Source organism: Dysidea avara, chromosome 3 (assembly GCF_963678975.1).
Source record: "Dysidea avara chromosome 3, odDysAvar1.4, whole genome shotgun sequence".
Taxonomy (NCBI): domain Eukaryota; kingdom Metazoa; phylum Porifera; class Demospongiae; order Dictyoceratida; family Dysideidae; genus Dysidea; species Dysidea avara.
Window position 1 is genome coordinate 41,955,646 of NC_089274.1, and position 25,379 is coordinate 41,981,024.

General features: G+C 38.2%; 3 protein-coding genes across 3 annotated transcripts in view; 2 read left to right on the top strand and 1 right to left on the bottom strand.

Annotated features, from left to right (window-relative positions):
• The window catches only part of LOC136251031 (uncharacterized), an 84,240-nt gene extending 75,717 nt beyond the window's left edge, over nucleotides 1–8,523 (bottom strand). Inside the window, exon 1 of the mRNA XM_066043412.1 lies at nucleotides 7,954–8,523. Within this exon, the coding sequence (XP_065899484.1) occupies nucleotides 7,954–8,466 (513 nt within the window). The 5' untranslated portion in view covers nucleotides 8,467–8,523. The remainder of the gene's footprint in view (nucleotides 1–7,953) is intronic.
• A 9,763-nt stretch (nucleotides 8,524–18,286) lies between these two features.
• LOC136248522 (gamma-aminobutyric acid type B receptor subunit 2-like) lies at nucleotides 18,287–19,390 on the top strand (the record flags this gene model as incomplete). Its single annotated transcript, XM_066040296.1, has 5 exons — nucleotides 18,287–18,302; nucleotides 18,592–18,724; nucleotides 18,770–19,013; nucleotides 19,068–19,200; nucleotides 19,251–19,390. Coding segments are annotated over 5 exons (534 nt in total), but the record flags the coding sequence as incomplete, so codon positions are not given.
• A 23-nt stretch (nucleotides 19,391–19,413) lies between these two features.
• Nucleotides 19,414–20,691, top strand: LOC136251033 (gamma-aminobutyric acid type B receptor subunit 2-like). The gene is made up of 3 exons (XM_066043414.1): nucleotides 19,414–19,568; nucleotides 19,619–19,765; nucleotides 20,426–20,691. Exons 1-3 carry the CDS (start codon nucleotides 19,419–19,421, stop codon nucleotides 20,537–20,539), a joined length of 411 nt encoding a protein of 136 aa, XP_065899486.1. The 5' UTR covers nucleotides 19,414–19,418; the 3' UTR covers nucleotides 20,540–20,691.
• Nucleotides 20,692–25,379: the final 4,688 nt, after the last annotated feature.

Below are 25,379 nucleotides of genomic sequence, written 5' to 3' on the forward strand. Positions count from 1 at the left end.
AGCGCTTGAGGATACATTAATTTTTCAGTACTCTCAGCTTTTCTTGACGTTTCTTGCTGTGCGTAGCTTTATCGTCGCATTTGCCTATGTGCGCTTATCATCCATGGTTAATTACAAGAAATGTGTATGCGCCTAACAAATAATATGCACTTAAGGTTACGGAATAGTTTAAATGCGTGGGCGGAACAAATTACAAAACCTGCTTTAAACCACACAGGGATAAATAATTTCAACAACTGTGTTGTGTTAGCAATACAACTAATTGTGCTTGTTTGTTTTTACTACAGAACAACGACTGTTCTTGGGTGTGTGGTCCACAGTAGAGCGATGTTTTAGATGTTTTATACGGTCTGCCAAAAACCAGACTAACAGATTACTGAATCCTTATAATTTCAACACAAGTGACTAAACAACTAAAATATCTAGGTCCTGTGGAAGCGATTTTTTAAGTTACTAGTAGTATAGACGTTTTATTGGACTTTTAGTAGTTTTTCGAGTGAAACAAGCTCTTTGAAGGCTTGTATCTGAGTCGCTGGGAAGAAACACACCAAAAACGCTTCCACAGGACCTAATAAATTTAATATACAGTATCACTATGCCCCAGAAATGCCAATAGACACTATCCAAAACCACGCCCACTTTTCGGACGCCATTTTGAATGGGGCCAATTTCAATAATCACTAACTGCACTGCATAAAATTCAGCGATGAAGAAAGCTCGAACTAAGTGGTATTGTCAAACAATAGTCCATGAAAGCTTTTAATGCTGCAAATTCTTTGTTCTGGCTAAAGGCAGGTGATTATCAGGTGATGAACAAGGTGCGAAGCACTGACAACACTAATTCCCTTGTTTACCTGTACAAGGAGCGCCTGGATGGTCAGCCGCTACTATGGTTACTATCACAAATAATTTACTATCACAAATAATTTACCGCAGTAATGGATACTAAAATACTATCTATTTGCTTCGCAGTGCTTCCTGTGTGGGCCAACAAGGCAATTTGGGCTGTCGATGCTTCGCGCCTTGTTCAACCCTGATAACCACCTGCCCCTAACCAATTTACAACCTCGAAGACTTCCACGGCCAATTGTTCGACAATACCCCCCAGTTAGCTTTATTCATCATCGGATTTCAATGTAGCGCAATCGTAATAATTGATACTGGCCCCATTCAAAATGGCGGAAAGCTGTTGCTATGACAATTATGTAGTTTTGGATTGTGTCTATAGAGCCAACAGCTTTTGCTGTATTTGGCGGCGGAAAAACATGGTAGTGACAGCTGGAGCTGAGCGATGTACTACAACAAATAGACTCTTTCCAAAAGTACGTCATTGCTATGGCAACACCTTTCCGCCATTTTGAATGGGGCCACGGTAAATAATCTCGATTGCGCTCCATTGAAATCTGGTGTTAGCAGCAGCTTGAACAGAGCCGTATTGTTGAGGGACAACCCATCAATACCTTTGGGGTGGCAGAATCAGTGTTTCTGGTTAAAGGCAGCTGGTTATCATGGCTGAACAAGGCATGAGACATCGACAGCAGTCAACAACAGTAATTGCTTTGTCAGAGGTTTTGTCAGCCCATACAATCAAGTTTGCATGATCAGCTGCCGCTACAGTCACTATTATCAGTACAAGAGTCAGTGAGGAGTATAAATGGTTAATATAATTCACTTGGGTCTTCAGCTTATACTGTTTCAGCTAGTTACTGATATACAAGTAGCTACCATAGTGATGTGGTTATTGAATATAGTCAAAATGCAAAATTTTAATTCACATGTATATACTCATTTCAGAAGTATTATAAGGGGTGTGCAACAACAGTTTCAGAATCAACAAACTTTGTACTTTTAACAATTGTTTGTTTTTATCTGCTTTACCAGTTAGGCACTGGAGGCAAAGCCTGTACGAGGTGTTTACCATGAGACAGGGAACTTAGACGAAAATTGTTGACTAATGTGAAACAGGACAAATACATAGAAGAGGTTTTAAAAAATCTATCCCTATAGCCTGACTTTGATCTGCAGGCCACTCGGATACTGGCCAAGTGCCACACTCCACTGGACAATTGTTGAAGCGGAAGTACAATTAACCTATTACAATGGTACCAATCACCTAAAAAATGTTTGCCAGTACTCCCATTTGTATATACACACATTTAAACTCTCAACAAATTAGGATACCCCTCTACTAAGGATACCTTTCCATGGTCCCATTTGTATTCTATTCAGTTCATCCCAAGGTGTTCATGCGATCACACCTAGTACTTCATATGAAAAGAATTGCGGCCAATGAGATCCAAGTATTTTCACTGTATAGTACAACATTCACATGTGACTGCTAGATACATGTCAGATTAAAATGTGTGCTATACAACTATCAAATACTACACTTTACAAATCTGCTACAAGTATATAATGTTGGCCATACTGATTCATGCAAGGTCCCTGATTATCAACAGTAAGTCATATTATCAAAGAATATAATACCAGTGGAGTGTTTTCTCATCAAAATGTTTTTAAGGTCTATATGGTACTGTATCAAGGATGACATCACTGGATATCTCTTTGGATTAAACTTAACACTGAGTAACATAATAATATGGTTAGAATTTGTGCAATGAGGGTATCCATTCTGAGAGAGAAAAGATATCTAAACTAATCAGTCTAATTGGACTTTATGTCTGTAGCACAGCCACTAGTAACTGAGTCTAGTTAGTCAGCCACCACTGTGCTGGAAGATACATACTAACGTATGAAACTTTCACAAACATACATTATTGTATGTATAACGATGTCACATAAGGTGATCATGCCACATTATATAAGCTACGTACATGGAATTGTGATTTACCAGTTCTGTATGTGTTTACAAATGCACAGTTAACCACTGCACACTAGTTACAATGCCTTAGTTACTTAACAAGCCATATTATCTGAAATGATGTACCCACGATACTGTTTGCTGAGGCAGCAGTTTCACCTCAAATGATGTTGTCTTTGTCTCAGAAATTCAGTTTACAGCACAACTCAGCATCTGTCTTATCAGGAGCTCCCGGTCTCCATCCCTATCCTTTAATAGTAAGATCAGATGGGTTGCACTGAATTGATCTGCCAGATTGAAACTTCACAAAAAGTAGTATCTACGGTCTGTACATTCCACTCCTTGTCCTTACTCACAATGATTGTCACGAGTAACAATTTATGCTCATAACAAAGCCATGGGGAGTGGAAATTTGACTGAAAATTTGACTGAAATTATACTTGCTAGAATCCAAGAATCATGGCCATCGTCTTAAATTTCGTCAGAAGCATCCGTGGTTCCCTTTTCCTACTTCTTTTCTTTAAAATACACGAAACAACTTCACTGCAAAGACTGAATACACCGGAGAATACGCCATGCGCATGGCATAGTAGCCCCATTCAAAATGGCGGCCGGAAAGTGGGCGTGGTTTTGGAAAGAGTCTATTGTAGTACCTGTGTTACTACAACAAATTGTAGTGTTCCACCTGCCTCAAACTACACTGTAGCTACATAAAAAACATTAAATATGAAAGGCTTCACCTTCATTTAAAACTTTTCACGCTGCTAGACTAGTTTTGTGGGCTTCTCAAAAAGAATCGATAGGCATTCAAAATTTTGAATGATTGCCCGTGACTATACCGTAACCTTAACAGATGTATGCGCTTAACAACCCGACTACAGTATAATTTAAAGCATGACATATCCTATGGATTAACAGAGAAGTATCCTTGAGTCTTTTAAGTAGTATGGAAACTTGTACTTTTTTAAACATACATGATATACCTTTTACCAAAAAAGCAATGATATATGTGCATCACAAAATATGCTATGTACAAAAATACAGTATGAAATGTGTATCTACATGACTATCTGACCTTACGCAGTAACAAATTAAAAGGAGCATGTGAAAAATTACACTTAGATGTTTGGAAGCTTTTATACTATTACAAAAACCTGAGGTTCGGTTAAATAGTTAGTAACCTGTGGTCTTTCCTGTGATTGCTTACTATAATAATTGATCAAACAAAAATTGACCAACTTAGTCTTAATTACTGCTAGCTTACTTTCTGATACTGGGAGAATCATTGGTATTGGAACACTAATATTGTACCAAATTAACCCTTGATAATATCTGAGGGGAAATCTAATTCTTTCTCTCCCTCCAGCAAATATTCTAACACACTTAGAATATGAAACAAGGTTTCTGCACAGTTTAGAGACCTAAAGACAATCTGGGTGTAGACAAATTAATCCCTGAAGCCAACACTTATCAGGACATCACTCAGCTGTAAATTATAAACATGTACAGTGGAATCTCTATACAACAAACACTTGGGACCAGCTGATTTTGATGAAATTATACTGTCATAAGGAGGTTGTCCCTTTTCAGAGGTAAAACTATATTGCTAGTGGTCTACATATAGGGATCTCAGAAACTGTCCTTTATAAGGAGGTTAAATCTACAGTGTCCTTTAGGGAGGGTCCGTTTAAGAGAGGTTCCACCATGTGCTTCCTGAATAAGAAGTTGCATGTGTGCATGTGCCAGCATGAGTATTTGTTTTATTGTATGTGTGTATGAATGCTGCTTCATAGAGCCCTAACAATTAGCTCGTGGCGTCATCCACTAATACAGGAGATGGCAGTGAAATACGCCACATTAAGCTAGAGTATAACAATTGGCTCATATAGTTATTATTAATCAAATATTTCATAGAGTGTACTCATGTGAGATTCAAAAAGGTGCTATTATTTGAAATGGTTCGTCTGATTTAGGGGTATGGCACACTACCTCATTCTCCATTGACAGGCAGTTACCATATAACCATGAAGTGGTTGTTCAGTGTATCCATAGTGGGCAGAAACACGCATGGTAAAATTTGTTTCATTTTGGCCTATGGTTTGCTAACACAAGCAAAGAGAAAAACAAAGCACATACACCATGGCCAATTATTTGCTAGCGTCTATGCACCACCAAGGCATATCCACTACTGATATAGACTACTTTCTTTCTTTTGGAGCATCTTGTGATACTTTCAAACAGTTGCTATAATATCATTATCAAAGATCACCTATATACTCAAGTTTACCAAGACTTCTCTGTCAATTTAGTAAACTTCTATATAATGTCCAGCATCACGGGATAACAGTTTAAGATTTAAGTGGTCAAGAGTCAAATGTGTGCTGCAATTTGGTACAACTGCTGAGTGTACAACAGTACTGGAGTAATTGTTTTATTAAATGGTATACTGATGAAAAATGGGCAAAAGCCAATCAGGGGTGTAGCCAAGGGTGGGCATGGGCGGGCATGTGGGCATGGGCGGGCATTTGCCCAACCATCACAAACTTTTTCCCAACCATCACAAGTAGCTTAAGATTCACGCGAGGATTCACAGCAGCACACAAAACCACCCTACTTTAATACTGTAAAGCATAAACATGTACCTCATTTGTTGAACCATGACTTCGAAGAAGGAATCAAGATAGATAGAGTATCATGTGACCCATTACACGGAAAATCCCTTTGGAAGTTCCTATAATTACACTTCATGTACACGTATGTGCCATGCTCCTTGGCACAGTTTAAATTCGAAATTGAAAATGGAGTCGAAGCGTGGTACACTATAGTCATGGTTCTGTATCTCTAAGTCACAGTGAGTGATAATCGTCAGTAGGATTCAGTGTGGATGGTGCTGGCAGCAAAAGATCAGGATCAAAAGATTTCGTTTCAGTGGACTTGTCAAGCATATTTTTTGATAAGGAAAGTACCGTATAGCCTAACTTACTGCTGATGAAAGAAAACGGGAAAACGTAGTCTTCTAGATAACAATAATGGCATATGCAAATGGAACTGGAAATGGAGAAAAGGTCATAAAGTGTCACGTGTACAATTTGTACTGATTAACCGAGTTGTGGTTTACACCAGATTCATGCAAAATGTACATTGGCTGCTATAAGTCTGGGACGAAGCTTTCTGGCATGCTGATATTTGTGATAATTAAGACTCATTATAGTTCATAAATTAGCTCCCCCAGCCTTCATTTGGGGCCATACAGCGTTTACTTGAAAAAGCATTACATATCGCTGTGGTGGTTGGTCTGTAAGCTATACTGCCAGTTGATTGTAGTAAATATGTGATTAACTGTTTACATTGTTCTTGTAGGTTCAGCAGTTTGATGTCACATGATGCTCAGCTACGACGATCATCGGTGGATGCCTGCCCTACAAATAGCATATACCTAGTAAATGTTTGCATGCATGCAAGCAGCATTTGTTTACACTATAGCACAGGCCTTGTGTGTGTGCATACACTTTTCATAGTTGTCTTTGATAATGTCTCACATGAAAGTGAGCGTGTTTCTTGTTTGTAGTCAAGTTAATGTGTTGCCCAACCATCAAATAATGTTTGGCTACACCCCTGAAGTCAATACTAACCGTTACTGCCAGTTATGGATGAGGAGTAGAAGAGCTAGTATGGTGCCCATCTTACTGGAGACGAGGCTAAGGAGGATCATTGTTTCTCTCAATGTTGGTTATAAAGTACATCTAAAGTACTATATGCAAGTAGCAAAGACAGAAGGGTGAAAAGGAGTCAATACTGCAACTGGAGCTGTGATAGCCAAGTCAGTCTGCCTTTTTTTTTTCTGTATTATACACGCTGGCAACAGCAGCTTAGTCTAGTAAGCTGTACAAACAGCAGTGTGGTAGCTAGCTAAGTACATGCATGTACTGTTTTTCAAGTCCACAGAGATGGGCTCCCATTTCTTGCTTGCAGTCAGACCCTGTGCCCAGACAATCCTGAAAGCTAGTTACACCATGTGCATGCACAGTAAATGCCTACTAATGGACAATGAGGTACTAGAAACACAAGGATATAGTAAATCTACTTTCTGAAATGATCGGTGTTAATCACTATGGAACCACCATGCAGGGACAAACAGATGGGCCATACATACTGTTATGATATTAGAAATTATGAGGTCATGCTTCTGGTAATTATAAACAATTCATAATTGCCTATAGTCATCAATCGGCTGTTCCTGTACCAGGTCTGGTGGATAGAAAGAAAATGTGATTTTTTTTTTGTGTCATTTTGGTTTTTATCCCACATGTAATATGTAACAGTTAACCATAGCTGCGAGGAATTTTGCTGATATATACACCCAAACCCCAAGGGCCACAGGCCAAAAGGATAAGGATGTATACAGTACATCAGCAAAAACCTGACGCAGTCATGGTATAAGTGATATATATCACTCAGGTCACACTCACCTGATAAGATAGGTGAAAGAATTACAGAGCACTCACCCCATTTGTTTTATACACTGTTATTCCTACTTCAACACATACCAGTAACTTTCGATTGTGGGATTGGTTTTTGGGATATAAAGGATCTATGGTTTTTAATACGTACTAGCTATATAGTAGCAGTAAGTAAGTTAATACATTAAGCACTTAGGACTATAAGCTACTCACCTAGTTGTCATATTCTTGTTTCGTGGTCTGCTCACACACCCCGTACAGTGGGTAGAAATATGCATCGCTCAAGCGATCGCTTTACAGATCATTAGTCTTAGAATATATTATAGTTTTAGTTACTGTCAAATAATCTAAACTTAACACTACACTGAGCCTTGCCTAATGGGAAAACTAAAACCCACAATAAAACACTCCATGTCGCTCAATAAAACAAGTCAAAGTGTTTCATATCTTTGAACTGGTTGGGCATCAAAGCCAAGAGCAAACCGCGTTTCCATGATATTGCCTGGGTAATTAATCCTGAGCAGCACCTTTGAACACCTATGCTAAAGTGGTATATATAACTATAGGTGCCTCGATCGGCTTACTGGAATAAGATTTGTCAAATATTCCAGTTTACATACATACAGTGATTAGACACTATACCCTTATAGGGCACACGTAAACACAGTATACCTTGTTGCTAATTGTGTATTTGGCACTACTCGGTTGACCATTGCCAGAACTTTGACCTGCATTGGGACCAACAGTAGGTGAATCAGTTGATGGTACAATTTGTTGAGCGGGCTGTTTGTCTGTACTTGCTCCCTTTTTAATTTGGGGCTGTGGTTGCAATTGCACAACTGTCGAATATGTAGGTCTAGTAGTAGAAGGTCCTCCATCATTGGTGGGTGTTTGATCACAACTCGGATCACCAGAGTGTGTGTGCGACGATGAAGTCACAGTTGAATTCTTGGGTGTGCTCCTTTCTTGTGAGACCCTCTCAGTTTCATCATTAACAGTCGGGGGAGTAGAAGAATCAGATACTTGAACTGGCTGAGATGGCTTTGGCGTAGGGTAATTATCGCTAGAAGGTTGCGTTTGTTTAGTTCCACATTCACCACAAAACTTAGATGAAACTTGTTGCTGGCAACACGGACAGATTGTAGTTCTGACTACCGACATCTCCTGGGACATATCCTCGGACATATCAGCCTTGACCTCGGCTGAGGCGTCACCACCCCTTGAAATCAGTAGCCGCGTGATCTCACGTGAACCATACTACTAAATTCCTTTTCTTGGAAATACAAACCTCAGAATTCCCCAGTTTGGTTTTTTGAGTCAGATACTTGGGAGAAGTTTATTAGATGGTAGCAAGAGAATAACGATGTCTGGAGCTGGAGTAGCAACAATTGATGAGGTCGTTTGCCCCCAATGCACCCTGCAATGCAATGAACGTGTGCAGAAGAAAAAGTTCTGCTTTGAATGCGGAAAACCACTGGCCATCGTCAAGCAACCTACTTTCTCTCTCTTGCGGTCCTCCATACAATGCATCCGCGGAGCCCGCTCATCTATCGGTCACAATGTTAAGACTCCCCCAATTGTGGAGCTGATTCGGGCAGAGTCTCAGTTTGCCGTGGACTAAGAAAGTCCCGGTTTGTCCAGCACAGGCCATTTATGTGCTGGGGGTGGTAGGCAAGGGCAGTCCATCAAGCCCGGGGAACTTCCAATGAGACGACTGATAGCGGATCGAAAATACCGGTGCAAATATATGACTCTGCTCTCTCAGTTGTTGGAAATACGATTACGGATGATAAAAAAGGAAACTTGAGTATATCGCCCAAAAATTCATCTGTTGCTCTGACGTCTGCAGCAACCACAGAAACAACCATTGTTCTCACTGCAGATAGAAGTCCGAAGGGGAGTCCTACTACTACAAGTGCGTCGTATTCAGTAGTAGTATCACAATGTCAACCTGAATCAAGCGGAAAACACGCTGCTAGGCCGCCAGCTGATGCTAGTCCTGATAAAAGTGCAGGGTCTTATCCTTAAAACTCACCGAGCACTGGAAATGGTAAAAGCAGCACAGAAAGCAGTGTGACAAATGATAAGGTAAGGTTTCAGCTTGTCTGTATGTATGTATGTACAATATATGTACAAAGTCAGTTTTTGGTATATTTTAATGCTAATTGGGGAAATTTTGGTGGAGCTATTAAAAGGTTTATAATTTGTTGGGATTGATTTTGACGAGGACATGTTTAGTAATCTATGATCAGTTTTGCATTGGATGGGAATGTTATTTGACCAAAGAGTATTCATTTACCATAAAAATTTCCTGTGATAAAGCCATATCAAGAAGTTTGCGGAGATTTACCCAGCTGCACTGATTTGTTCACTATTAGTTGCATAGTTTCTATTGTACTGACACTTTGTACTTTTCACTCAAAAGATGAATTTCAGATTCGCGAGTACCATGAGAAAGAGCAACTCTTGGCGAACAGGATGGTACCAAATGAAGCTCAGTACACGAAAAATCCGCTCATCATTTTCACAATAAAGGAACACAATCATCTGCAATACATTTCCAATGGGCATTTTGATGATTCTAATAGATTCATTTATATCTCGTGACATGTTTGGATTATCCCGGATTCGCAGCTAGATTCTTTTAGCCTATTCTTGAGCGATTCCAACAAGACATAGTGAACACTTATAGCGTAAACTATCACTCGTCAAAGCGATAAATATGTGCGTGATTCTGAGTGAGATTATTACTTTGATTTGGCGTGGACTCCGTCTGGCTAGGTCTGACTAGTAACACACAGCAAGGCTTTAACTATAAATCACTCCTTAGAATTAATACAGAGCTTTAAAACGATTTTATTAAAGAAGTTCTATTTGCGTGCTAAAGTTCTAATGTTCCAGTACACCTGTAATGAATATGCTATACACAGCATAGACAGTCTGTGACGACTCCTTTAAGCAGAAATGTCTCAAAACCTACAAAAGTGAAAAAACAGCAACAGTGAAGCCTTTAATCAATGAAATATAACAAGTTAAAATAATTGCAGCTGCTAAATTGCTTTGTTTATAATTGGACTAATCACTTGCAGCTGGCCTCAAACTTCCGTTTTTGAGCCAAACTTCCTGATATGAGTACAACCTCTGGATCAGAAACACAAGTAGTTGATAATTGTACCAGCGTTGAAACTGGGTCACTACTGCTTACCCGGATGACCCACTGACCCGGATAGCAATCCGGATCAGACCCGGATGTGACCCGGATTAATTAAAGCCGAGGCGTGCGATGAGAACTATGTTTCGGGTAGTCTCAAGCGAGCAAGACTACGTTTTGAGCGTTCGATTCATGTTGAGTAAACGAGTAGTTATGTGATAACTAAGTCGGTAAGTTTATAATTTAAAATCAGTCTGGGTTTGGTTCCACGTACTGTAGCTACTGTGAGTTTACAGACGGCAATTGGGTGTGGCTTCATACATACCTAGTATTACAATTTCCCAATATGTTAAAGTAGGTGTGGCTCACAAAAGTACTTATCCTGCTGCAAGATTAGACTATATACAACTCGTACAATAATCGATTAGTGGGCGTAGCTCCATGTAAGCTTGCAGACAACAATGGACACAGTTTCATACTACAGACTGCACTTACTAATAAATGGGCATGACTGAGCATATGTTTGTAATGCGATAAGTGGGCGTGGCTCACGAAAGAGCTACGTGACTAGCATTTGTAAGTTTCCACTTCGTCAAACGAACAATTACCTTTCTCACGCGATCCAATCTGGGTCAGACCCGGATAATTTGTAAACCGGGTCGGACCCAGATGACCCGCAGAAAATGTGACCCAGATGACCTGCTGAAAATGTGACCCAGATGACCCGACCTGGTTTCAACGCTGAATTGTGCCCCTAGCAGTGGGCTGGATAGTACAAAGGGTACTCCTTTTGTGTACCCTTCAAGGTAGCTATGTGCCGCATAATATCCAAGACAACAATATTCCAAGACAGCAATATTTGAAAACCACTGCTATATTTGATTGAAATATATACTATTTTATCTGATGCACATAATTATGAAGAAGTTTGTGGAGATTTGCTATGGCAAAATTGCCAGCTAGTACAGGCATGTCCAATACATTTTGTATTAAGCAAAAGGACATTATTAGTTGTGTACCACCTACCTTGTGACCATCAAACTTGTAGTTTTCAGGGTGTGATATGTGTGGAGGATATTGTCTACAAGTACAATGATGCCAGGGGAATTTTGGTATATAGTATAGCGGCACAACGCAAAAATCGTGTACTTTTTCATAAACACATGAAACTTTATTCCACATAAGTTGTAATCCCCAAGACATAATTTTTTTTGATATAGTGCCATCACAGATTTGACCTTAGGTGACTTTTATGGCCGTTTTTGCCCAGAAATTTGATCAGTTTTGTCTTTATTTCCATGAGGCATTAATCAACTCACTAAAACATAGTACCAATATATAGATCTTTTTTGAATGAAACAACTTAGTTTTTATTTGAAGTTAATAGGTAGTTTTATTCCAAAGTTATGATCATTTACATTACCCATGACTTTTGAGATAATTTACCTCCCCATGGGTAATTTACACCCCAAGGGCAGGTAAACTCAGAGAATTTTTTAGATAATAAAAACAGTCATAACTTCAAGATGGAATTACCTATTAAAAGCCAAGTTGCTTCGTTCAACAAGACCTTTACTTTGGTACCATGTTTTAGCATGCCAATTAATGCCTCATGGAGATAAAGACAGAAATGATCAAATTTCTGGGCAAAAATGGCCATAAAGGTCACCACAAAGGTCAACTCTGCGATGGCACTATATCAAAAATGCATGTCATGAAAAATCAAGACACACGGTAGTGTGTTGTGCGGCCCAAGAAGCCGGCACGCAACACCCATGAGTATATTGACAGGAAGAACGAAAACACAATTTTCACACCTCCGTAGCTCCGTGCTGCCTGGATGAAACAAGACGATTTTTGCTGTGGACACGCCCGCCAACTTTAGTACTCCACATACCAAATTTGAGCGAAATCGCTTCAAGCGTTCCTGAGATTTGCGACTTCAAACATTGGCTTAGTATCTTCGTTTTTTTTTTTCTTCTTATTTTCTTTCTCTTTTTGCACACTTACAAACACTGCTATAAAACGTGAACGCCATATCCGATTGCCTTGAAAATTGGCACACAGAAGGGGGGTATAAAGGCACATCTCAGTACCAACTGTGGCTGGAATACGATAAACAGGCAAAGAGTTATTAGCAATTATTCATGAAAAATAACACCAATATGTTGTCATGCCTACAGGGTAAACCGCTTATGGAAAGAAGCTGAAAATCGATGAGTGAATAGGTTAACTATTGAACCTCAAACCTTTTGTGGTTTGAAAGACTAAAAACCAGGAAGGTACAACAACAAAAAACCAACAGTGTGTAACAATTACACAAAGATTAGCTAACGACTACTTCCCACACCTACCAGAAAAACCGCTTGGGGTAATGCTAATGCTTTGAAAATCACTGTACAGATGGAGTAATCATCTTAGAAGGGTTCTTCAATGATGTAGAAGAATCAGACTTAAAGCCACGGAGTTATAACACGAAATCTAACTTGGTGTAGCAAGTGCGAGATCGAGATACTCTAATAGAGTAGTCATCCTAATAGAGCAGTCACCTTGAAGAGAATACAAGAGATCAACTAGAAACAAGTAAGCTGTATAGAGATCAGCTACAAACAAATCACCCTGTAGAGAGTTCAACTACAAACAATTCATCCTGTACAGAGATCAGCTAGAAGAAGTTACCTTGTAGGGAATTCAACTACGGAAAGAGATAGTTCAGCTAGAAGAAGTCACCTTTTAGAGAGTTCAGCTACAAAGAAACAACTATGTAGAGAGTTAAGCTACAAACAAATCGCCCTGTAGAGAGTTCAGCTACAAGCAATTCACCCTGTAGAGAGATCAGCTATAAGATCTTACCTTGTAGAGAGTTCAGCTACAAAGAAACCATCATGTAGAGAGTTTAGCTGTAAACATATCACCTGTAGAGACTTCAGCTACAAACAAATCACCCTGTACAGAGATCAGCTAGAAGAAGTTACCTGGTAGAGAGTTCAGCTATAAACAATTCACCCTGTACAGAGATCAGTTACCTGTAGAGAGTTCAGCTACAAATCACCCTGTAGAAAGATCAGCTAGAAGAAGTTACCTTGTAGAGAGTTCAGTTACAAAGAAACCACCATGTAGAGAGTTCAGCTACAAACTAGTGACCCTGTAGAGACATCAGCTAGAAGAAGTTACCTTGTAGAGAGTTCAGCTACAAAGAAATCATCATGTAGAAAGTTCAACTACAAACAAGTGACCCTGTAGAGACATCAGCTAGAAGAAGTTATCTTGTAGAGAGTTCAGCTACAAAGAAACCATCATGTAGAGAGTTCAACTACAAAAAAGTGACCCTGTAGAGAGATCAGCTAGAAGAAGTTACCTTGTAGAGAGTTCAGTTACAAACAATTCACCCTGTACAGAGATCAGGTAGAAGAAATTACCTTGTGGAATGTTCGGCTACAAACAAATCACCCTGTAGAGAGTTCAGTTACAAAGAAACCAACATGTAGAGACACCTGTAGAGAGTTCAGCTACAAAGAAACCACCATGTAGAGAGTTCAGCTGCAAACAAATTACCTTGTAAAGACTTCAGCTACAAACAAGTCACCCTGTAGATAGATCAGCTAGAAGAAGTCACCTTGTAGAGTATTCAGTTACAAAGAAACCAGAGTTCTGTAATAAATATATGTATTATATATATATATATATATATATATATATATATATAATTTGTACATTTATTGATAAAATCAGAAATATTTAAAGTATTTAACATCTGCTTCATCTTTTCTTCTTCCTGTGGTAAAGAAAAAAAGATAGGTTTAAAAAGCCCCAAAGCCGGCCTAAGCTGGCTTTGGGGTATACAAATACAAAAAGAAGTGAAATCTAATCCAAAACAGCCAAGCTGTAAAAAAAGAGCACGGCCCTCAAAATGACTATGGTGAAAAAAGATGTGAAATCCAAGGTGGCAGCCAAGAAATGGCTGTGATGGTAGGTTAATGGTAAAAAAAATTTAATAACGACAATTCAGGTGAATTTGTACTAGTAATAGCATGGGTAGCAGTGAAATTTGGGATAAATATCACGAGTGTTGTATTGGAAATGGGGATAAATTTCACGAGGCGAAGCCGAGTGAAATTTACCATTTCCAATACAACAAGAGTGGTATTTATCCCAAATTTCACTGCTACCCATGCTATTCCCAGTTAATACCATACTCACTATACGCATGCTGTGCATTAGCGTTGCCATGTACGCAATTTGTCACTATGTACTAAGCACGCGTCGACACTAATTGGCGCTACATTGTTAACATAAATTCTAGCCAATGAAATTGCAATTACAACTTTTTCACTGCTGTCAGTGAAATACGGGATAAATTTCACTGCTACTATTGAGACTTTTGTATGGGCAGTGAAACAGGTATGGTATTATGTGCCAAAACCAATCGGCACCAAATTCACCTGAATTATCATTATTAAAATTTTTACCATTAACCTTCCATCACAGCCATTTCTTGGCCGCCACCTTGGATTTCACATCTTTTTTCATCATAGCCTTTTTGAGGGCCGCGCACTCCTTTTTTACAGCTTGGCTGTTTTGGATTAGATACTATTTATGTGGAAAGTTTCATGCTTTTATGAAAAAGTATGTGATTTGGCTAATTTTGGGGGCTACGCCGCTATAATGACCTAAACATTCAATGTAGCAATTTCCCTATACATTTAAATTGGGCATTACAGGGCCATATATAATCGAAACACATGATGAATACCACAGATTCCAGATCAGATTTAGAAAGTGCAATTTAGTATAGCGGCGTAGCCCCCAAAATTACCAAATCATGCACTTTTTCATATATGAACTTTTTGCATGCATAAATGAATGTGGGTCTCAGGTAGTGAGCCAATAAAGGTATCCTATTACTGGTTCTTGTGGAAGGGTAATATTAGGATTAGTTTTTATGTATACATAATTACAAAATGATGGGTGTGAGTGATAACATGCCAATGCAGGGTTTTTCCCAGAGCTATGTTGTAATGCCATCATTCATCTCTTGTTTCATTATTTTTTATCACTCAAATCCCTACTTCATTTTTATATTAATAATTTTTAATGTACTTGTCTAGTGTGTATAGTATTCATATCTGTGACCACTGTTTACAACCCATGAGAGACAGACCATAGCCAGGAGTTGAGCAATGTTTCCAATGCAGAAACAGTGCAGCCAGTTATAGTTTGACAGTTAAGGATATTTCACATACAAAAATTTATGGTCCGATGAGCAAGCAACAAAATATTTTTACCACAAGTATCCATGTTATGTCTTGTCAATGCTTTTGTAATTCCTTATTTATTCCAATAGGTTTGTATACCTGTTCAGTTCCAAAGTGGTCTAGGAGATCAGTAAGTATACTGTAGTTGTGATCTTTAATGTATACGTGTGTGTTCCGTGTAGATATGTAAGTAGACGAATCATTTGTCATACGTAGGTTATGTACACCAACCCGCCTGTTTACTGTACTGTAGTATCATTATAATATACAGTGTCCTTACAGCCTGTTTATATTACAAATCGCTCTAGGTGAACCACTTTTATACTATAAAGACTTGGCCCATTCTGATCAGCAAAAAAAACTTGACAAAAAGAATCATAATTTTCATCAAAATAGAGGTGGTTGATGGAGTTGAAGGATTACTGCTCCAGGTCCTATTATTGTCAGGTTGATAGAGAGTCTTAAATGTTGGCAACAACCTCTTAAGTGATTAACTGTTTATTCATATGCGTACATGTTTAGTTTTGAGCCCTCATGTTGTTCTCAAGGCTGTTCTTCCAAATTGTCACCTTAATACCTTGCTATTGCTTCGCTTCATCGATACAGTCACCATTTTACCATATCTTCATTTTGCCACATTGAGTGGCTGGGTCACAACTGTTTATACTGGGTAATTTGAGTGAACTCCGACATCCCTATCAAGCCCATTTCAGAGTGGTTTGGCTTGATATGGTACATGTTTACACTAACTTGGAAGTTGCTCTGATTCAAGACTAGACGGCTTGTGGCATTTATGAAGATGCTCACACACTTATAAACTAGCAGCATCACATAGTTCTCATTAACACTTTAACAATAACATTGTATTATCTGATTAGCTAATATGAATTTTGCAACTTGCACACCTCGTACATGGCCGCATTATGACATCATTACTTTTTGTCGCAGTTAACTCTGCTTTACTTGGACGTGCACTTTTTTACAGCTATAAGCTGTTTTTGGATGGGTATTAGTTACTCTAATAAAGCAGTCACATTGAAATGAAATACTCTAATACAGCAACCAGCTAAAGAATTCAAGACTATTTGAAGCTTAAACATCAATGAAAATGGCCTGATACAGCAATGAAATGGCATTATTAGCCAATTATGGTGGCATAATTTTGGGAATAATGGGCAATTCTCAAAAGCATAATAGGTGATTTTTTGAGCACTGCTCAAAAGCATAATGCTCAATTTTTGGAGCATAATAGCCTCATGCCTAGTAGTGGTCATGGTGCAGGTTTTAAAATCAAGACATTTGTCCAAAATTAAAGTAGTGTGACTATTTATGCTGTACATTTTATATTCCATAGGCATTAGCACCGTTTTAACCAAGCGTTATATCTTACGTTGACAAGTATGTAGACTAAGTGCGTTTTACTGTACAATGTACATTCTTCGTCTTGAAGTTAACTTTTATAGAAATGTGGTCTCTTAACACAGGTGATCACTATATGACAGGTTCCACCTTACAATTATAAATGATATCACATATCAAACTCAACATCTAATAATTATGTTGGAAATACAAATCTGCACTATGTATAAGTACCATATTGCATGATGTGGAAAAATAGGGCTACTTTTTGCTCCTATAAATGGCTATAACTTTGCAATAGTAAAAGTTATGGACTTTCTTTAAATGTTAGGGTACTCTTCAGAGCAAGAGCATTAATTTGGCACCAAGTTTGTGAATATTGAACCATTTATAGGTGAGATAGATGAAAACAGACCATTTTAAAGCATAAATTGGGTGTAAAGGTCACCAAAGGTCAAATCTGAGGTGGCTCTCTATCAATAAGTAATCTTTATGATACATACAAACTATGTGGCAAGTTTCATGCTCTTATGCACAAAAAAGGTCCATAGCACCCTAACTAAATATATGTACCTTAACTTGGAGTGGGTGGTCAGCTTTCTCTATTGGTTAATTTTATCTGTAACCGACACATCAATATAATGGTGTGCCGGTTATTGATAAAATCAACCAGTAGAGAGAGGGATAATTATATAAAGACAGTCAATATTTCCTAGTCTACGTGCGCATGCGCAGGTTTGAATTCCACAAAGAGTAAATTTCATTGGCTGTACTGTATCAGTTGAAGCTGTGTACTTGGTATAGTACGTGACGTAGAAAGACGATGGTTGGAAATGTTGTTCTTGTTTTCATGTGTTTGTGGTTCACGAATGCGCATGCAAAAGAAACTCTTCGTCTTGGGGCGCTAATCTCTCAAAAGGGAGATCTGGATTTTACAGGGAGTTTGGTGGCCTTTCATTTGGCATTGCAGACAGTCAACAATGACCCGTCACTACGATATGCATTTGAAGTCACACTCAATGATTCAAAGGTGAGGTAGTAGCTATATTTGTTATTGACTAGCTATAGCTAAAACCAGCAAGTTTTAACATGTTATACTTTTCCAACTGCAGCGTCTGGGAGCAGTTAGCTTGCGTAGTTTCATTGACCAAATATTTTTATCATCTTCTGAAAATCAAATTATGTTAATTGGATCAGATTGCTCTGTAGCTACAGAGCCAGTTGCTGAACTATCTCATAATTGGAACCTTGTGCAGGTCAGGAAATCAATGTAACTAGCTATAATGCAGGCATGTGGACTGATGGTTTGAAACTTCACATGATGCACAGTAACAGGGGTACATGATCCTAGAAAATTTGCTGACTGGTTTCCAACCAGAAAATAGAAGAGCAACTCATGCTTTATTGATTTTGATTAACTATTTAAACGTATGACATTTCCATTGAAAGCTTTATAAGTCAGTATGCTTGATCTTATGTAGATAGTTCATGCAAACATTGTCATGTGAAGTTTGTGTTACTAGGCTGTATTATCTATTTGTACAGGTGGGATTACTGTGGATGAAGAATACATTCATATTGACCTACCATTGTTTGTTTTTTATACTGCGTTGGCTCTGTTTGGAGTATTCTTTGCTGCAGCCTGTTTACTGTTCAACTTATGGTGTAAAGATATAGAGTATGTTACTCTGTACCATGTATGGTTAATCATTCACACATTTAGGCTAGTGAAGCTTACCAGTCCATATGTCAATGTGATGATTATAGCTGGAGCAGTTATATTTTACATAACAGTGATTTTGTTTGGAGTGGATGAAAATGTGGCATCATCTTCAACAGTAGATCATCTGTGTCAGACAAAAATTTGGCTAGTAGCATTTGGGTTTAGTTTGTTGTTTGGAACTATCTTTGCCAAAGCATGGCGGATATATTACATCTTTAAACTAGCCGGACACACTTCCAAATTTGTGAGTATGAAATTAAAACGTACACTATGGCTGCTTATAATATTAATTCTATAGGCAGTCAAAGGCATATACCTGTTTGCAATTGTTGCAGTACTTGTTCTAATAGACACTATAATAATGTTACCATCAACAGTGATCTCAAGTGCTGTGTTAAGAAGGGAAGAAGAAGAAATCGAAAGAAAAAAATGTTGGTACTGTGTAGTGAATGGAATATTCTATTTTGTTGTTTTCATTTAGGGTGTTGATTTGCCTCAAATAGTTAGGGTCTGCACATCTGATCAGTCGGTAGTTTGGCTACTAATACTTTTTGGATATAAAGGATTTGTCGTATTAGTTGGGTTATTTCTTGCCTTTGAGACATGTAAAGTGAAATACTCGGCATTAAATGAGTCTTGATTTATTGCAATGTCAGTTTATGGAGCAGTTATAGTATCAATAACTCTTACTCCAATTGGATTTTTGCTGGAAAACTTCCCAAATGTGCAGTATGGGGTGGCTGGAATAATGATGCTGTTGACTACAACAGTGATATTGGCATTACTTTTTGTTCCAAAGGTAACCAATTACTTGCTAAGTATTGAGAGTAATATTACCTCATGCTACAGATGTACAAGGTTTATAATGCGAGAGAAGTTTATGAGAATAACAACACTAATGCAAAGACCAGCGTTGACTTACCTGAGGATAGATACAAGAAGACAATAGAAAGTTTAAATGTGGAAATCAAAACACTAACCAGGCAACTACAAAAGGTATGAGCATACATTGAGAAAAATACAAATAGTATAGTGATATAGGTTTATAATCCATCTTGCAATTAAAAATGTCCATCTCTACTAAACTAGTTGAACTAGTGTATTTATAAAACATTATGTATGGTATAAATACCATCAAAACATGTTGGTATAGTGTTGAGCATAACACATGTCAATATCAAGCGTATAATATTTCCACATATTAAAATTGGGCATATGCACAAAAATTTTTTAACACTGTATAAGTGAAAATTTCTCCCAAGTGATGACAGCCTCATGAAAATAGTGATAGGTTACATGTTCTGATTGTTTCAGAAATTTCACAAAAATATGCCAAATTATCTTTTACATATTTATTTCTATACCTATCACAAAATTGTATATCACAACCATGTAAGCAACATGGCACCATGTATGACCTAACAATTATGCAGAAGCACAATCACTTCAGATTGTCTCACATTTGCTTTTTTACTTAACAAATCCTGTAGTAAAACAAATACTTTATGTTCCCAGCTTCAGCCACCATTCACACTCTAAAAACAGTTATAAATGACATGACAACCAACGTTAAAAAAAATTACTAGTATGCCATAATATCCTGACATTGCACTACACTTTTCATACCTGATCACACATCTCCTTTGCTGTTAATAGTTAAGAAGTGGCCAGTTAAGTGAAGATGATACAGCCAAGAGTACTGATGACTTGAAAGATTATGAGTTGGATAATGTCTCATCACGAGATAATCTGCACAATGAGGATAGCTAAACTTCAAACATTATTATACATAACAATGCAATGGTCACAGTTCATGCATACATATACACACTAGTCATGTCATGCAGGCTATTTGTTGTGCTTCTGTAAATTTACATGGAGTCCCTTTTGTGAAGAGACTTGTCATTATAATTTTCACCTTCTTTATAGCTATACTGAAGAGAATTTTTCTGTATAACTAACTCATTTTTACCTTTCTCTGTTGCAAAAGCAGCTGTGAAAGCCATCCCAACACTCTCACAAATACTAAAAATTATTGTCATGTTGTTGTTTACTTTTTTAAAACTTCATCTTTCTACAAAGGACTAAATGTGAAAATTCAAACATTGCTGATGAGTGGTTATTTACTATCGTACTGTATACAACTTTCAGATGGTAGCTATAATTACTATGCTTTTGATTTATAGCCTGGATTTTGGCTGGTATAATCAGATATATACCACTTTGACACCTCAGATCAAAGGAAATCACAGGGTTATATATCACACATTGCCCTGACCACAGGGCAATATCTAGATATCGCCCTGTGGTCAGGGCAATATCATGATATAGCCCTGACCACAACTGCCTTTGATGCTGAGACAGCTACAAAGCATCATTTCCCTTTGGTTGTTTATATAGAGATGCTTAAAGTTTTGCATTGTGGGTTTGAATTAGAGCTGCTTAAATTTTGCATTGTGGGTTTGAGTTAAACATGTTGATTTAGTTAGGGGCATTGTTGTGAAGTAAAAAGAATTGAGTGAGTCAGCATTGCATAGTTCAGTTACTAAGCATCACTAAATAATCATTTTTGTAATGTGGGGATTGTTTTTCTACAGAGTACATTTCAACTGCATGAAAAGATGCCTCAAACATTCACAACCTATATGTCTAAGTGTTTATTTTAGCACCTTAGGTAACTTTATTCATCCACAAAGTGGTTGGTTTAAAGTGGTATCACTACAACCAGTGAAACCCACAATCATTTCTTTTTTTGCCCACAATTTAAACCCACAATCGATTTTTGCAAGCCTCTGTATAAAAGTAATGTGGTGAATGTAGGTTTGTCTTACTTCACCTATTAGGTGAGCATGCCAGAGTGGTAGAAGCCGGCGTGCCACCCGTGAGTATATTAACAGGAAGAAAGAAAACGCAATTTTCACACCTATGTAACTCTGTGATCCCTTATCCGATTGGAACCAAATTTGCTAGAGAGGTGCCGGCCAGCAAGGGGAGTCTACACACCAAATTTGAAGAAAATCGCTCCAGCCATTTCCGAGATACGAGTGAACAAAATTTCGTTTTAATTTCTTCGTTTTTTTCTTCTACTACCTTCTTCTTCATTTCGCACATTTCGCAAAATCCGCCATAAAACACGAATGCGTGCTCGGATCGGGCTGAACTTTGGTACACTTAAAGGGCTCAATAAGGCGGATCTCTGTACCAACTTTGGTAAGAATCCGATGAACATTCACGGAGTTATGACCAATTATTTGCGTAAAATAAGGTCGAAGGTCTGTCACGCCTACAGGGTAAACTCCTTTGAGGAATCAGTTGAAAATTGCTATGTAGATGGAGCAACCATCGTAGGAGTGCCTTTTTGTGGTTTGAAAGGAATCGGGATAAAGACCACGGAGATATGACACAAAACCCAACCTGTGTCAAAATTACGCGATCGATTTTTATGAATAAAAATACTATTAGTTTTCGTGTCTATCAGGCAAACCGCTTAGAGCAATGAGCTGAAAATCAGTGTGTAGCTGGAATAATCATCATAGAAAGTCCTTGCAGTAGTACAGAAGAATCGGATTACAAACCACCGAAACGCAACTACGTGTAGCAAATGCGAGATCGAGATACTCTAATAGAACAGTCACCCTAATAAAGCATTCAGCTGCATTTATAATTTACTCAATTATATTACATTGCATAGGGAATTCAGCTACAAACAAGTCACCCTGTAGTCAGATCAGCCAGAAGAAGGTACCTAATAGAGAGTTCAGCTACAAAGAAACCATCATGTAGAGAGTTCAGCTCAAACAAATTGCCCTGTAGAGAGATCAGCTAGAAGAAGTTACCTTGTAAAGAATTCAGTTACAAAGAATAACCTGTAGAGAGTTCAGCTAGGAACAAGTCACCCTGTTCAGAGATCAGCTAGGAACAAGTCACCCTGTACAGAGATCAGCTACAAACAAATCACCCTGTAGAAAGATCAGCTAGAAGAAATTACCTTGTAGAGAGTTTAGCTGCAAAAAAATCACCCAGTAGAAAGTTCAGCTATGAACAGATCACCCTGTTGAGAGTTCAGTTAGAAACAAGTCATCCTGTAGAGAGATCACCTAGAAGGATCACCTTGTAGAGAGTTCAGCTACAAACAAATCACCTGTAGAGAGTTCAGCTACAAACAAATCGCCCTGTAGATAGATCAGCTATGAACAGATCACCCTGTAGAGAGTTCAGCTACAAACAAATCACCCTGTAGAAAGATCAGCTAGAAGAAGTTACCTTGTAGGGAGTTCAGCTACAAAGAAATCACCCTGTAGAGAGTTCAGCTACAAAGAAATCATCATGTAGAGAGTTCAGCTGCAAACAAATCATCCTGTAGAGAGTTCAGCTATGAAAAGATCACACTGTATAGAGTTCATCTAGAAGAAGTCATCTTTTAGAGAGTTCAGCTACAAAGCAATCACCATGTAGAGAGTTCAGCTGCAAACACATCACCCTGTAGAGAATTCAGCTACAAACAAATCGTCCTGTAGAGAGACCAGCTAGAAACAAGTCACCCTGTAGACAGATCAGCTAGAAGAAGTTACCTTGTAGAGAGTTCAGCTGCAAACAAATCAGCCTGTACAGAGTTCAGATACAAACTAATCACAGATTAGCTGGAAACAAGTCACATTGTAGAGAGATCAGGTAGTATAAGTTACCTTGCAGAGAGTTCAGCTACGAAGAAACCACCATGTAGAGAGTTTAGCTGCAAACAAATCACTCAGTAGAAAGTTCAGCTATGAACAGATCACCCTGTTGAGAGTTCAGTTAGAAACAAGTCATCCTGTAGAGAGATCACCTAGAAGTATCACCTTGTAGAGAGTTCAGCTACAAACAAATCACCTGTAGAGAGTTCAGCTACAAACAAATCGCCCTGTAGATAGATCAGCTAGAAGAAGTTACCTTGTAGGGAGTTCAGCTACAAAGAAATCACCCTGTAGAGAGTTCAGCTACAAAGAAATCATCATGTAGAGAGTTCAGCTGCAAACAAATCATCCTGTAGAGAGTTCAGCTATAAAAAGATCACACTGTAGAGAGTTCAGCTAGAAGAAGTCACCTTTTAGAGAGTTCAGCTACAAAGCAACCACCATGTAGAGAGTTCAGCTGCAAACACATCACCCTGTAGAGAATTCAGCTACAAACAAATTGTCCTGTAGAGAGACCAACTAGAAACAAGTCACCCTGTAGACAGATCAGCTAGAAGAAGTTACCTTGTAGAGAGTTCAGCTGCAAACAAATCACCCTGTAGAGAATTCAACTACAAACAGATAACCCTGCAGAGAGTTCAGCTAGAGTCAAGTCACCCTGTAGAGAGAATCCTGTAAAGAGTTTCATCTACGTACAAGCAGATCACCCTGTAGAGATTTCAGCTACATTTCAAGTCACCCAGTAGAGAGATCAGCTGCAAATTATCCTGTGGGGATTAATTGACATGTAATAAATATATGCTCTCTTTTTATATTATGAACTCTTGATATATGCATTATATATATAATTTGTACATTTACTGATAAAATCAGAATGAGTTAAAGTGTTTATAAAATCTGCTTCATCTTTTTCTTTTTCCTGTGGTAAAGAAAAATATATAGGTTAAAAAGCCCCAAAGCTGGCCATAGGCCGGCTTTGGGGTATACAAATACAAAAAGAAGTGAAATCTAATCAAAAACAGCCAAGCTGTAAAAAAAGGAGTGCGGCCCTTGAAAAGGCTATGGTGAAAAAAGATGTGAAATCCAAGGTGGCGGCCAAGAAATGGCTGTGATGGTAGGTTAATGGTAAAAATTTTAATAAGGTGAATTTTGTGCCAATTGACCAAGCGGCACCAAATTCACCTGAATTGTTGTTATTAAAATTTTTACCATTAACCTACCATCACAGCCATTTCTTGGCCACCACCTTGGATTTCACATCTTTTTTCACCATAGCCTTTTCAAGGGCCGCACTCCTTTTTTTACAGCTTGGCTGTTTTTGATTAGATTACTTATACCATGGCCACTCTGGATTTGCCTGATATATATGCCCTCGCCCTCGGGCTTGGGCATATATATCAGGCAAATCCCTTGTGGCCATGGTATAACTATTAAATGTGACCTGTACTGATTGCCTGACAATAATAGACTTTCTGACTTATATATAGAACAAACAATCAGCAGTCTACACTGGAAACTATTGCCAAGTTAACTACTAGAGTATCACTTGGTCTACATCACAAAGCAATTTTCTTGTCCACACACAAAGTTCTATAAATACATCCAGGAGAATGGAACAGATAAGTTTCTCTATATCCATGAACCATCATAGCTGTATCTGATAAGGTTATAATTCCGCAAATATAGCATTATCCCCTCCACTTTCAAGCTTTATTTATGTTAAATAGCTATAATTCATTAAGGCAGATGCAGAGGGGCACAAATAATCCTACCCATACCCTAAGCCTTGCAGGTAAGGATCATGAGTTAACAACAATAGGCAACCAGTTGTGATACTCTAGTAGAGCAGTCAATTTGTTTAAGTATATTTTTTGTATGGTTAATGTTGTGTTTTTTGTTGTTTTGTTTTATTCTTGTGCATTTTGTATAATCTTGTG